Raw genomic sequence first — 15,437 nt, forward strand, 5'->3', positions numbered from 1 at the left:
CAGATGTAGTCTGTTGATCCAAAAAGGAGGAAATGGGAAGAAAATAGCTTATATGAACTGAACACTGCGCCCAACAGGCGCTGCAGTGCCTGAGGAAAATCCATTCAGCCTATATTACAGCCTCGACAGTCTCACTCATTAATACACAGACACAAAACATTAATCGAGATTATTTTTGTACAACACACAGCCTATCTCATGTGAAACTATTGAATAACACTCACTCTGCGTTGAAGCCGTTGACGTGTAGAATCCTCATCTGCTTCACAATGGTGCTTTTTCCGGACTCACCCGCACCTTGGACATAAACCCAATACATGAGCATGTTATCAAAACACGAAATGCAGACATCCTGACAAGCCTAAAAAAAAATGGACAAATGTTTTCGAATTGAATGTAATTGTATGCTCGGCTTCGTTTCCATCAATATCCACCCCCCTGACATATCGCAAGCGCTGTCAAACGGGTACGTGTTCAGCAACAGAAAGGCATAGAGAGACATTGACACAAACCATAAATGAAAGCCTTACCCAATAATAACAGCCTATGTGTAGCTTTATATGCTTGTCTTTCTTTTTGTAACTGTTTTTCTATTTTTTTATTTGCCTCTCGTTGTGCCTTTTCGTCGATGCGTTGATCTTCAGTCTTGCTGTTGCCCAAACAACCCATCTTCCGTCTCTTTTAACCCTTCCTCGTTAAAAGAAAATATGGAAATACCTCGGATGGTATATTAAAAAAGCGATACGTATATTGTAAATCTTGGCGAGGCTTCTCGGTCGGAGGGAGGAATACGTTCCCCGTTACAATTCCGCTTTAGCCGCAACGAGCTGGAGCTTCGGCATCCGAGTCATCTAAACGATATTCTGGGTTTTCAAACCAAAAAAAACGATGTTTAAAAAAATAATGGCAAACATGCAAAGGAAGAGGGGGTTTCGATTTCTGGAATCCAGTCAACTGCTCCTATCTTGTTCCTCCCCTCTTCTCACAGTATTTTCTATCTAAATTTCTATCAGTATTTCTGTCTCTTTAACTCAGCACTGCCTCTCTCTGTGACACCAGGAAGTAACCGTGAACCAAGGGAGAGAGAAACGAAGAAATATCTACGTTCAAATTTAACAATCCCAATCAGGCAGGCCTATATATATATATGTACATATATATATAGGCTGATATAATTTTAGAAGTTGCATTGGAAAGGTTGAGCCATTAAAAAAAACATTAGTAGGCCTACAGGAGTCCTCCACTAGCCAGCTATCAAACGAATCGACAAGGGGTGGAAAGTGTCCGCCTCTACAGACTACTTTCAGAGGGCTGGGTCTCATGTCGTCCAACATGAACGCAGTCAGCGAGATGGCCCTGACCTAAACTCCCGATTGTTTACCAAGTAAACTGCACTCTGTCTACATACTAAAGTTAACTATATTCCTGACTCAATGTCTTGATACAAAACAAACACGCCGCACATGACATATATTTTTTATGGGTAGGTTGTGTACTTACATTAGAAGTTAGAACATATAACTCATATAGGAATATAGGCCAAGTCAAACGAGCTTAGATATACAACAAGTTTTGTCCTAAATTATGTTTAGCCTACTCTGCAGTAGTCTACTATTGTGTCAATTTGAGGATAACTAAAGCCCTGTTAACAACGTTTACAATGTTACATATATAATGTAATCAAATATTGCTAATGTGATATTAAAGCAGGATTGTGCCGTATATTACAGTAAACATGTAATATTGCTCTATGTGTATATCATCAGAGGACTATCTGGCGTTAGGAAGGATAATAGCTATTGCTATTACCTGCTTAAAAATAAATATAACCATATGTTTGTTTTTTTGCAGTTCTTTGGGATACCCAAGGAAAGAACCAATTCCGATGTATATACCTTTTGTTTGTTGATAAACACTAAAGAACAGTTGATGAGGTAGCAAACGATTCAGTTCAGATAATACATACCATACATTACTCTTACTATTTCATGTTAGCATATGACTTTGACTTATATGTCTTAGTTAAAGTTGCTCAAGGCCTACGACTTATAAGGCTTTGGGCAAAGATAATAGAATCTTAGCATGTGTAGTGTGCTTGCTACACATAATTAGCCACTAAACTGGTAACCGTTAAATAGATATAGAAAATACAAAATAGAAACTGTGTTGTAGCTTACTAAAAGGATAAAATATTCATCATAGATCAGTCTATATACACACACAAACATTACACACACACTATCCACTTGTGTGATAAAGAAGTCTATACACACGCACACACACAAACATACACGGTCACACGCACGCATGCACACTCACACACAAATTAACAATTAAAATATAATATAACATAGTACAGATAACTATGCTGTTTCCAATCTTTAGTTAAAGGAGGCTGTGAATATAAACATAGAGCTTAGTACATTTGTGCCATCTTATATTAGCCTACATCGATTGAGTAAATAAATGCATAAGATGTGTGCCATTGTGTACCATTTCCATGCTATGTAAAAATCCATCTCTGACTGTTGTAATCTTTCAAATTACATAGTATTATTTTTCTGTTTCTCATGTACTGTTTGGACAGAATTAAAGAACATGTTTTAATGGAGGCCTTTTTGTAAAGTGTTTTAGGCTGTCTAGTGGACATATATCTCAGTTCTCTTATTAAATCTTGGAGTTAGATGTACATACAATGATGCAGTGTGCTTTGTATTGTCTCATACTGTCCGTATTATCCATTTTATATGGTAGAAATGGTCCCTACGTATTTTGATCTTTATTATTAAAAGCTGCAATCAAAGGTCACTTTGTATTTCGGCTCAAACCATGAATGGGCGTTATATCTCATTGACCACCAACTAACATAGGTATTCAAATATAGGCTACAAGACAGCTATCAATGCTTATAGTGCCAGATGTAGAAACGAACAAGCTGCGATGGGCAACATTATGCAAATACCATGCAAATGCTTGGTTCATGCAGTGAAATGAGTGGAACAAAGTAGCTCTGCATGCAAATAAAAAACCGGGACTCTCACTTCATCTGTTGGGTGTTAAAATCTCAACCCCCACCCCCTCCTCCTCGACACCCCTGTCTCCCCACCGTAGAATACAAGGTCATGACAAGCGACTGGCCCACAGTGCTCTCTAGTGCTCAAATAGAGAATAACATTTGTGTTTTTTAGATTTGCTAGTTCGCTACCAGCGCTACCAACATTTTCCAAATAAACCCCTCCCCCACTTCCTGGGAATTCATCGTTTTTAGTCCGTTTATAATGGCTTGGGATTTAAATGTCCATACAGTCCATCCTTCTTTAATTTACCCTTTTCCTTCATGACCCCAGATGTCCTAGCACAACAATCTCCTCCCTTTGATCCTTAAAGTTCATGTTATCTTATCTTTAAAACTGGATGACTCCCTTTTTATAGACCACTCACTTATATCTGAGTTATTCATTGAAAACGTACACGTATTGTGCTGAAGTCATCATTCGACTCATCTATTTATATCACAAGCTGCAATCCCTAAATATATGTAAATGTAGTTATGCGGAATAACAACCAGAAAATGCCTATGCATCGTATGCCTACATGTGGAATAACTACAATAAAGTCTAAATGTAATATGTAAAAACATAATTAAAGCGAATAGGATTAACTCACATATTTGTTATGTTTTTTCTTCGAACACTTCAACGAAGAGGATGATAACGTTTTCTCTTCCCCTCAGATAAAAGGCCTCAGCTTAAACTCTAACCAACAATGACCATTGAACCCTGCCTGCAATAAGGCTTTGATTTCCATTTAGGGTTACTCAGGACAAGAATGTGCTGTATACATGTGATTTACTTGTATATAGCCACAATGTAGTTTTTTCTATTATTTGACCATCAAAATATATATGTGGACCACACAAACAGCGGTTAAATGTCCTGCTGTATGAAGCTACAAGTCCCACTAGTTTCTTTTCAATTTCCAAACTGCCATCAAAACAATGGGGTCCTTTACCAAGTGAATAGTGTCCCACCCTCTTAAAATACTTCACATTGTGATGCTACAGAAAACCCTTATGCATTCATGTCTGAGAGATGGGGTCCTTGATAAGCCATAGTGTAAATCATGCATTCTACAAATGCAACGGTGCGAGCATAGTTCAATGTCTTTAAAAGTGTGTGTCAGTTTGTATGTAGCAAAGCTTTATAAGCTGACAGTAGTATCAGGGCCAATAACTAGGGTGGGCACTGCTATAGAAGCCATAAAACATGACAATTCATCCTTCAATCACGCCTGTTGATGATTAGTGCAACTAGGAACTCAATGGCACCAGTGGTAAAGTACAGAGCAATGGTCAATGATAAAACCCGTCCGGAGGGAAGCAAAGTTCACCTGTGTGAGACATTCTTGCATTTATAAGCTGGGGATGGACGAGCCTGCAGGGGCCCATGTGTGGCTGAGTTGTGGTGCGTGGAGATGTATCAATAAGGGGTTCTTTCAGCACCGAGGTCATCCCATTCAAGAAGTCCTGCAACTGAACAGAAACACTGCAGTGACACGATGTGACATGTCCACCTTCTCTCCTATTGCCATATGTTTCCATCCGGTGTCAGAGCCTGTAGCCTGTGCTCATTAAATAGGGAGTGGAGAGGGGGGGTTGATAGGAGAGAGGTATGGAACTGCCGGTCAAGTGTCGTTTAGGAACGCTGTTGCAGATGCTAATCACCACCTCCTGTGTCTTTGAAAGCAGGCTTTACCCTACTCATCTGTTGCTGCACTTAATTGGAACATAACTCTGGTCTTGACACCCATCTTTGTATTCAGCAGATAGACAGGTTTTAAGTTACTGTTAGTTAGCAAATTGTTGTTGTGGTATTAAAATGTATACTTTGATGACATGAAGTTGATCTAATAAATAAGAAATGAATGAAATTTCAAAATCCACACACATATAAATGGCAAAAAGAATATATGGCGACACGGGTGCAATCTCAATCTAACTCGTGCAGAAAAAATATGGCAGCGCAGTTAAGTTACACTTCCTTATTCCTATCATTATTCAACCAAACACCAGCAGCAAATACAAACAGATAAAGTGACCCAGATTAGCCATAGCCTAGGTCGCCTTGAAATGTAACACTATTTGGAAGGTGTCCACTTTCAGAGGAACTAAAACCAAGCACAGTCCTCCTGGCTGCAACCAGAGTCCCAGTGGACACCTGTAAAGGTACAGAGTCTTGTAGGTCCCTTAAGGAGACCAAATGAGGCCCTCTGTGGCACTCTGGAGAGACTTCAGACTGTACCTGTTTACACCAAAATAATCAGGATTAGGAACAAAAGACGAACAGGGAGCCCATTCCAAATGACAGATTACAACAATAAACATAACATATATATAAACAGTGACTTTTATGAATACCAAAACAATGAAGCTTCTTCCGCTTCAGATTAGTCCCCCGAGGGTAGTTTGAAAGTTAAACAGTCTATCCTACTTAGAACTGGTATATATATATATATATATATATATATATATATATATATATATATAAACAGTGTATTTTATGAATACCATAACAATAAAGCTTCTTCCGTTTAAGATTAGTTCCCAGAGGGTAGTTTGAAAGTTATACAGTCTATCCTACTTAGAACTGGAGTTATGGGTTTAGACAGGAATTAAAAGGAATAGCACCTTCTGATATACTGTTCTGACAAGGTATGCTTCTCACTCACTGTTTAACACTTCGAAGAAGAGCAGTTGAGTAGAACTAACAACATGAAGCTGTTTATCTCTTGACGAATGTCTGCTTTTCTTATCATGTCGTGAATCAAACACAATTACAAATGTGTCGATGTAACAATAGCATAACCACAATGATTATTGAAGAATTGAAGAACACACTACTAAGTATGAACATTTGTATAAACATGTCATTTTAGAAAACATAAGGGCACAGTAGGAGTAGGAGTACTAAGGGTTCCACCCTGACACCTAATGTTTTCTGGTAAACATGATTTATCCATCAATGATAAGTCGTGTTATTAGATAGGCCTAGCAGTCTTATCTGTGTGTGTGTGTGTGTGTGTGTGTGTGTGTGTGTGTGTGTGTGTGTGTGTGTGTGTGTGTGTGTGTGTGTGTGTGTGTGTGTGTGTGTGTGTGTGTGTGTGTGTGTGTGTGTGTGTGTGTGTGTGTGTGTGCGTGTGTGTGTATATATGGGTATTTACAAGAACAATTAAATGTATTAGCTTTAAAACTGCAACAGGACAACAGGCCCAGCTGTGTGTGGGTTAACGTCCATCTTCGTCATTTGTCACTGAAAACCGCAGGGGGTAGTCCTCTGAGCCAAGCTAAAAACAAAGTAAAAGGCCTCCCCAACGCACTGACATAATTTCTGACTGTCTACATTCAGTGCCTAATAATAGGCTATACCACGTCCATAACACAACACAGATGGGGACAACCTACCGAGTAATAGCAGTCGATGCGTCTGTTTATACTCCCGTTTGAGCTCCTTGAGCACCCTGTCAATGCTCTTACTGACTTTCTTCGCCTCCTTCTCGGCCTCCTTTTCCTCCACGACAAATTTGTCCCAATTCTTTTGCTTTTGGGTGCTCGTCTTCTGCAGCAACGGCAGGCGTCGACTACGGTCCTTTCCCGATCCCTTTCCCGCTCCTCCGCCACCCCCGTTTTGTATGAGCACAGCATCAGTGCCATCTCCACGGCGGAGCTCCCCGGCCGGGAGCTTAGCGGTGTCCCCTTGGCGTACTTTGCCTCCACCGCGGAGCGACGATGTCTCGCCACATCCCCCTGTGTCCTCTCCACGGGCTCCCCCGGCGCGCGGAGGTACAGCTGTGTCTGGAGGCTGATCCGAGTCCGAGTTAGCGTTGGAAATAGACCCGCTTATGTCCCCAAAGAGCCGGGGACGCAAACTGTAGCACAGCCCCATGTTGAAACCAATATATGTCTGTCAATTGGACTTTTCATAAATTAAAATATCAAAAACCACGTCAAATCAGCAGTCCTAACGCGCCATCGTAACATCGGAGCTCCAGCGATGTGATCTAAATTCGAATTTAATCCGAAAATGTGAATGAATTATGCTCCGACATTTGCTATATGTCATTTTGCATTTTCACCCGTCAGCCTACGCTTCGTAGATAGAGGATCACCTGATCCCGCTTAGTGGACACTGCGGGTCCACCTTACCGTAAGTAACCAAAAGTAGAACCTTGGAGAAAAAACGCAGCATAGAATCTGCAAATGGTCAACATTCAACTGCACAGTTGTTAGATGAAATGCATAACACACGTCACATTACTACAGTATGGCCATTTCGAGAATGCTGGTCATGATTTTCATTCCACACATTTCTTGACTGCATATGAGGCACATTCTGTCTGCCCTATATGGTTCATGGAATGCAGACATGAGTCTCGACTTTCCTTATTTTGCCATTTTCTTGTTGGCCTTAAGCACGGTTTATCCTGCCAATGCACGTTGCTGTGGTGTTATTTTTTTAATTATTATTATTCTAAATTATTCTTGCTGTGTGTAGTGTGAAAACATTCAGTTGGTCGGATTGTTTGAAACGGTAAAATCAAAGAGAAAATCAATTTAATATAGGATATATTGTAATACAAATACCGTGCATTGTAGATAGATTTGTTGTTTGTTTATAACACATGTATTTTACATTATCTAGAGTTGACAGCCAAACTAATGAATGACTGAATGACTAATGAAAAATATCTTTATTTTGTTTTAATTCGTTTGTCCATCTAATAAGTCTTTAGGGCGTTGGTTTTGTAGCACAATCGCATAGGCCTAAATACCATAGCATAATTTGCAGGATTTTAAAAGGAACACTAGATGGCGCTAATATGGAACGGATGTGCTCAGCAAGCTAGCAACATACAGGATGCTTCTAGGCTGCCAAGCCAGTCTATTAATAGCAACCCTTGGAGCAAGGCTCTCATCACTTTATTTATAAACAGTTTTTCATAGGCCTACGTTACATATTTTCTACTAAAAAATGCTTATATTTAAAAACAGTGCTTGATGCCATGCAAGCTTGACCTAAAGTCAAAGTATTTATTAAATATTATTAAATGTAGGTTTTTACCTCACAGATTGCAGGGTTAATATTTACTTTGTCCCCGTATTTACTTTGTCCCTCTTAAACGCCAGTTAACCTACCAGTACATTGAAACATAGTTTAATCACTGCTTTATTTTATATTTAAATAATATATATTTAAATAACACCTTGTGTATGATAAATATGTGCCATCATATTATTGTAATATACTTTAATAATATTCAGTTACCCTTTTATACTATCGTTTCTCCTTCCTTTATTTTCACGTTTCCACGTTAATTTTTTTTGAGCCGGTGCGTAACCCTGTGGCCGTTACCTGGCATTTATAGTTGCGTCCCGGACTACCGAGGACTGCGACTTACGGCAATTCCCATCACAGGGTGAGTGGACCTATAATCAGACTCTCAAGGGTGGGAGTCTGCTTTTGTTATCTAGTCCCTGTGGATCAAACAAACCATATTAAACAAGCTACAACAGTCAGATGATATTGTCTAATGAGAAACGCTGAAGTGCTGTGTCTCTGGGGAGCCTTTGGCCCGCCATCAATTCCAATTCGTTATGATTCAAGAAGGTGGTGTTAGCGTGTGGCTAGTTTTAACAAAACAACAAGTTTGTGTTTATTACTCTCATCGTGACTGATGACGTGAAATAATTTAATTTAAATTATTACACTGAGTGAAATATCCCATTTTTATTATATCTTTGATTTACATGCATTTATTCTATGCTTTATTAAACCACATTATATTAAGCTAATATTAGGACCACATATTTGTGCTAACACCAGTTCTGACTAGTTTCTGCTTCTATACATGGAGTGGTCAACAAAACACCATATAAAGTTAGAGATAAGGCAGACCCTATTGGCGTTGCTTCTCTAGCATTCTGCCCATGCCAAGACAGACTTAAGATTTACCTGGGTATATCAGACCTTGAAAGCGTGGCATATTTACCATTTTGTCCATAGCAAAACAGACCGACATTTTACTTGGAAGTGCGAGATGCCTCATTAGCCACCTCCAGAGTGCGTGTCCGTTTACCTTGTACCTTTGAATAAACCACGCGTTGACCCTTTATCATTCTCCAGGTCATAGTCCCGAAACCACGATAATAGACGATTACAAATTATGCTTCATCATCTTCCCATGTGAGCCCATCTCAGGGCACTGACTCTTAACAAGCTCTACCCCTATAAAGCCTGTTGTTAAGACCAAACCAGGTTGAACACAGCGGGGCACAAACCAGGGATTGGCCTGAGCACTCTGTTTGGTTGTCAGACTAGAATTTGTATTCAAATTACTTTCTGTCTGCAGGTTGCTATGGAACTTGCTTTGCAAGTTTATATGGGCTGATAAGATAGGGCGACTAGAAGTATTTTGTTGTGGAGGTATTTTAAAATTTTCAACCCTCCCTTTCCAGTCAAGACACATGAACTAATGTCCCCTTTGAAGAGCCGAGAGACAGGCAGGAGAGAGTGAGCCTTTCATTTATTTATTTATTTGTTTCAGAAGCAGGTGGACACCCTAACCTCACTGTACTCATCTTACTTTAGAGGGGCGGGGTTTAGAGGTGGAGGAGGGGGCTGTGTGTGTGTGTGTGTGTGTGTGTGTGTGTGTGTGTGTGTGTGTGTGTGTTTGTGGGTCCAACCGGTTGCATATGTGTGTGTGTGTGTGTGTCGTTGCCTTCTCTGTCCTCATGATGACTTCTGACTCTGATGGAGCTCTTCTCCCAGGGATCATCGCTGCAGTGTGGGACGATGAAGCGCTACACCGCCACCAGGCAGCTGGGCGACGGGACCTTTGGCAGCGTGCTCCTGGGCAAGAGCCTCGACTCTGGGGAGCTGGTGGCCATTAAGAGGTGGGTTCCTCCCTCACGGTTTCTTTTCTCTTTCTAGAAGCTCAAGAGGTAGAGCGGGTTGGCTGGTAACCGTAAGGCTACTAGTTCGATCCCCGGCTCCTCCTAGCTGAGTGTCGAGGTGTCCCTGAGCAACACGCCTCACTCTGACTGCTCCCAACGAGCTGGCTGTCGCCTTGCATGGTTGACTCCGCCGTCGCTGTGTGAATGTGTGCTTGAAAGGATGAATGTTCTATTGTAAAGCGCTTTGGATGAAAGTGCGAAAAAAATGCAATCCATTTACCATTTCTTTTCTGTGAAGGATGGATTTGATAACATGCAGTGGGTCATCTTCTGGCTTTTCGTGTGTGTGTGTTGGAAGTGTCCCTCATTCATCAGCAGCTTATTATAAGTCAAATTGACCCAAAGCCTCCGGTTAATAATGAATGGTGGCCAGAGGCTCGGACCAGGTGCTGTAAATGGAAGGCTATTGTGAAAGGTGACACTGGTGATGACAGAGAGAGGAGTGAAAGTGGAACGCGTCATGTTGCTGCTGAAAGGGGCGCGGGGGGGGGGGACATACTGCAAGTCAGATGGGACTTATAAAGGTTTTAAAGAATTGTTGGCCTCACTTACATACAGAAGACGACAGTACCGAATGTAATTATCATCATTGGTACTCATCGGTATAATGTATATACATCTTCACACACACAAACACATACACACACTGTGGCAACCCGGTACTCGATTGAGCCGGGTTCCAGGTATAAACGACACGTTTATGTGCGGGACAAGCCATCCAAGGCATTTATTATATACAGTTCAAACAAACGAGGCACTCGCGGTCTCTAGGGCCTCCGTCGGCCTCTAGCTGCTCGTGGACCCGAGCGCTTCCTCCTTCCTAGCTCTCCTCTGTCGTCTGCCCAAATGTCAGTCTTTTTATATGGCCTCCTCGGCTTTCGGCCAGGTGTCCCCCAATCACGCTGATTGGGGAGGCGAAAGGGCTGCCCTCGATCGCCGTCTGGTGGGTGACGGTGTCATGCCAAATTTGTACCGGCTGCCAAATTTGTACCGGGCGCGTCATCCATACGTAATCCATTCCAAACCTGCCTGGCAACAGATGATCGCGTCGTCCGTTGCCTGGCAACGGACGATCGCGTCGAATGACGTGAAAGGTTCACGAACATTCGCAAACCTTCTATCTAGCGATCCGTTATCTGTATTGTGCTATTTCGTCCTTGACCTGCTTTAAACATTCAGTTTACTTGCTAAATTTGATTAAACAATTAAATACAATACAAATATAAAGTAAAAACAAGTGTTATCTAGCGATCCGTTTTCTGTATTATGTTATTTCGTCTTTGGCAACATGAGCGCGAATGTTTTTTGAAACCTGCCCGGCAACGGACGACGCGATCATCTGCTGCCATGCAGGTTTGGAATGGATTACGTATGGATGACGCGCCCGGTACAAATTTGGCAGCCGGTACAAATTTGGCATGACAACGACGGTACACGCCGTCCAGGACCAAGCCTCGGGCTGGTCCGGGCCGAGGCTTACGGGGCGGGATGCCACAACACACACACACACACACACACACACACACACACACACACACACACACACACACACACACACACACACACACACACACACACACACACACAGTCACACACACACAGTCACACACACACACTAATGCTATTGTATTGTTTTTCTACTGTAGAATGAAAAGAAAATTCTATTCTTGGGATGAGTGTGTGAATCTCAGAGAGGTTAAGGTAAAAGGTTGAATACAAACACAAGATTACCATACAAAACATAGACCTTTTTGCTTTCAGGCATTGCATTATGTGCTAGGTCTTTGTTTGATTGGCAGTTTTATTTTTTTCAGTCGCTGCAGAAGCTGAAACATTCCAACGTGGTCAAATTAAAAGAAATCATTCGAGAAAATGACTGTCTGTACTTTGTCTTTGAATATATGAAAGAAAACCTTCTTCAGCTCATTAAAGCCAGGTAAGCTGTGTTGCATGCCCATGACATTCGAATACCAACGACTTGCATGCTTATTTAAAGTTCCTTGAGAGTTGGTCTGTACACAATTTAGACCTCAGATTGAGTAACCTTGGGTTGGTCTTCCATTTTCACAGGAACAAGTTGTTTCCAGAGTCAGTTGTCAGGAACATGACATTTCAGATCTTACAAGGGCTGTCTTACATTCACAAAAACGGTAGGTAGGTAGGTGACCATCGCACCCAAAGAATTTTTAATTTATCAGAACATTTGGGCATCATAGTTTCCCCACACACCTTTGTTATCTGATCCGGAGGAATCCTTGTCCAGTGTAATGAACGTAAAGAAAATGTTTGAATGGAATGGAAAAAGTACATTAGGTGTCTACAATGAACATAGCTGACTACAGCAACAGCGCGTCTCAGAAATATTTTCTAACTGTGTGTTCACACCAAACGCGAAATTTTTCGCCCGTTTGCGTTGTCGCCGAAGTTTTGTCACGCCACACATCATAATCTGTCGCTGTGCAAGTTTTGTTGAATTGGTCGCGCCACAACAAGGTAACCACCATTGCATGTCTTTACCTTTTGTGGAAGAGGGAGAGACGTCGGAGGACCCGACGCAGTATATTCATAATATTGTAATGACCACGGAAGAGGCAGTGAATGAAGTATTGAATAGACAGATTTATTAGATAGGCCTCCCTAATAAACCGTTGGAACACACAAGACCGGAAACATAGCAGCACCGGTAAACAAACCCCGAGAAGCCCAATCCCTATGAGAGCTCCCCGCGCTACGGCCATCCGGAGGCGCACAGAGCTTTTTGGCCGTGATTATGCATACAAATATTATATTATATACTATTATATTATATATAGAGCTCCGGGAGTCGCAAACGGCAACATTCACTTTCTCCTCCATGCTGCAGTTCATCCCGGACTGCACTGCACTGAGTTTGACGGTTGAACGCTGATTGGCTGTTACGTTACACATGTGACTCAGTGGCCACGCTGTTGAACGCTGATTGGCTGTCATCACGCATCATCACGTGAAATTCGCGTCAAAGTTCAAATATTTGTACTCGAGCAAATTTTTCGCGCGACAAATTCTCGTGAACGCGTCTATACGTTCACTTTGTATGGGATCCTGTCGCCCCGTCGCGTTTGGTGTGAACACACAGTAACTGCTACTTGCAGTTGTCACAAAAAATGTTTCGCAAATAGTAGTTTTAAAGGCATTACCGTTTTTAAAAACAGTCCTGAGTAAACGGCCCTTCAATTCAGATTCCATAAGTTGAGGACAGGTGTGTCGCTATAACAGCAGGTGACAATATAATGATGATTGGCCAATAAGAAGTTATGCATGTGACAGCATGTGTCAGGGGAGTCATCGAATGCAAACCAATGCACAAATGGTACTGGGATTAGGTTCTCCCTAAAGAGTGCCCCAATGTTAAAAAGCAGGCCTCAGAAACATCCCTATCTCTGGTGAAGGACAGGCCATAACAAGTCCTCTTTGGGAGGTGTGACGGCCCTCTGGCTATCTGTGTATAACTTCTCCTTTAAGGTGGTTCATGGTGGGCGGAGCTACACAATCAGCCCAATCAGTGTGTGGCATATATAAGGCTCACCAGTCTGCCCATGGCTCTCTCCCTCTCCAGACATCAGTTGACTTTTGTTAAACCATTATTTTTGTTTACCTTTTGTTTATCAATAAATTATGATTACTTTTGCATTTAAACCTTGGTGTGTCTCCCTATTTGTTATGGCCAAGAGCCGGGCCGTGACAAAGGACATGGGGTCCGGGAACATCACATCCCTAACAGCACCGTCAAAGAATATGCAAAACTTGTGACGGCTTCTGAGTTTGGTGCTGTTCCTGAAGTTTGAGTTTAGGGATTGACCTGATTGTGTTATATCAAGTAAAATAATCTTGTTTTTCCTATGAATGTTTGATGCGGGTTGGTTTTATGTTTTCCCCTAGGCTATTTCCACCGTGACCTTAAACCAGAGAACCTGCTGTGTACAGGAACAGAGATGGTTAAAATAGCAGATTTTGGCCTTGCCCGGGAGCTCCGATCCCTACAGCCGTACACAGAATACGTCTCTACAAGATGGTGAGAATCTCTTCAGCAAGGACCAACACTAGACTCAATGGCCGAGGAGATGGTGAAGTCTGTTCTGTTTGGCCTGCTGCTTTTTTGGTGGTTGGGTTATAGAGCTGTTTTTTACTCTGATGCTTATTCTGTGCTGATCTGTTCAACATTATAAACAGATTAAAAAATATTTGTTGTTATAGTTTGTTATAGCTATGTTTTTTAGATGCATGTTTTTGGTGTGTAGGCAGGGACTAGTCATGCCGAAATTATTGGCAGCCTAGAGAACAAATGTAAATGTCTAAATAAACAACAATAAGTGTCCTGGCCTGATTCTCTGTGGCGTCTTTTGACGGTGACTTGGTAGGTGTTACTTGGGCGGTTTGGTTTGGTCCTGGGTGTTACATGGTCTGTAAAGTTTGAAAACCTCTAGACTTAAAAGATAGACAGAACCCATTGAGGAGTCATGCTGTGTCTCCTGTTTTCGTAATGACCCAGAACATATAACTGGTTTGGTGTTCGTTGTACATCTTTGTAGCTGCATATTCTGGCTTTATTTTGCCTCCTCATGTCGTTATCTGCAACTTGTTACCACTGATCTTGTCTAGGGTTTGTTATACAACTTTTGCATCTGCAAAATGGGGATTTATTTGGCCTTCTTATGTCATCATTTGTCAGGATTGATATGTTCTCATTTTTCCACTGTTGGAACCAACTACCAACAGAAATCAAATCTACTCCAACTGTTACTTATTTTAAAAATAAATTAAAACCCCATTTATTTTCTATGGCTTTCAATTAATCTTTTTTTAAAAAAAATATTCTGTTGTTACTTGAAAATATATATACGTATATATTTTTGATTTATATATCTATTTCATTCTATTTAATTGTATTTATTTTAAAGCACTTTGAATAACCTCTGTGTATGATACTGTGCTATACAATAAATTTGACCTTGACTTTGACTTTTGTGACCTTGTGTCTGCTGAGCAGGTACCGCGCCCCGGAGGTCCTGCTGAGGTCCCCCTCCTACAGCTCCCCCATCGACCTGTGGGCCGTGGGCTGCATCGTGGCTGAGCTCTATACCCTCAGGCCCCTGTTCCCCGGCACCAGCGAGGTGGACGAGGTCTTCAAGATCTGCCAGGTGCTGGGGACGTTGAAGAAGGTTGGTGAGGACGATGAGACGCTGGTGTACGCAACCAACGTCCATTATACGCACATCTCACACGAAAAATAATTGATAATAGCAATTTGCTATAGCAAACCGCTGATATCTAGTTAGGTAAAAGGTAAAAAGAGTTAAAGAAATACTTGTGAAGTTGTTAATCATAGATTTAATATAATATACAGAGCTTTGCCACTTCCACTTTGCCAGAGAAAGTCATTCTGCCGTTT

General features: G+C 41.5%; 2 protein-coding genes across 2 annotated transcripts in view; one reads left to right on the plus strand and one right to left on the minus strand.

The window, feature by feature from the left end:
• Window positions 1-7,169, minus strand: part of LOC132462886 (guanine nucleotide-binding protein G(olf) subunit alpha-like) — a 46,289-nt gene extending 39,120 nt beyond the window's left edge. The window contains 2 exon segments of the mRNA XM_060058669.1: window positions 225-297; window positions 6,461-7,169. Coding sequence (XP_059914652.1) covers window positions 225-297; window positions 6,461-6,941 — 554 coding nt within the window. The 5' untranslated portion in view covers window positions 6,942-7,169.
• A 2,564-nt stretch (window positions 7,170-9,733) lies between these two features.
• On the plus strand, window positions 9,734-15,432 carry LOC132462890 (serine/threonine-protein kinase MAK-like). The gene is made up of 6 exons (XM_060058672.1): window positions 9,734-9,949; window positions 11,656-11,710; window positions 11,824-11,945; window positions 12,080-12,159; window positions 13,928-14,060; window positions 15,036-15,432. Exons 1-6 carry the CDS (start codon window positions 9,807-9,809, stop codon window positions 15,277-15,279), a joined length of 777 nt encoding a protein of 258 aa, XP_059914655.1. The 5' UTR covers window positions 9,734-9,806; the 3' UTR covers window positions 15,280-15,432.
• The last annotated feature ends 5 nt before the right edge of the window (window positions 15,433-15,437 follow it).

Source organism: Gadus macrocephalus, chromosome 8 (genome assembly GCF_031168955.1).
Source record: "Gadus macrocephalus chromosome 8, ASM3116895v1".
Taxonomy (NCBI): Eukaryota; Metazoa; Chordata; class Actinopteri; order Gadiformes; family Gadidae; genus Gadus; species Gadus macrocephalus.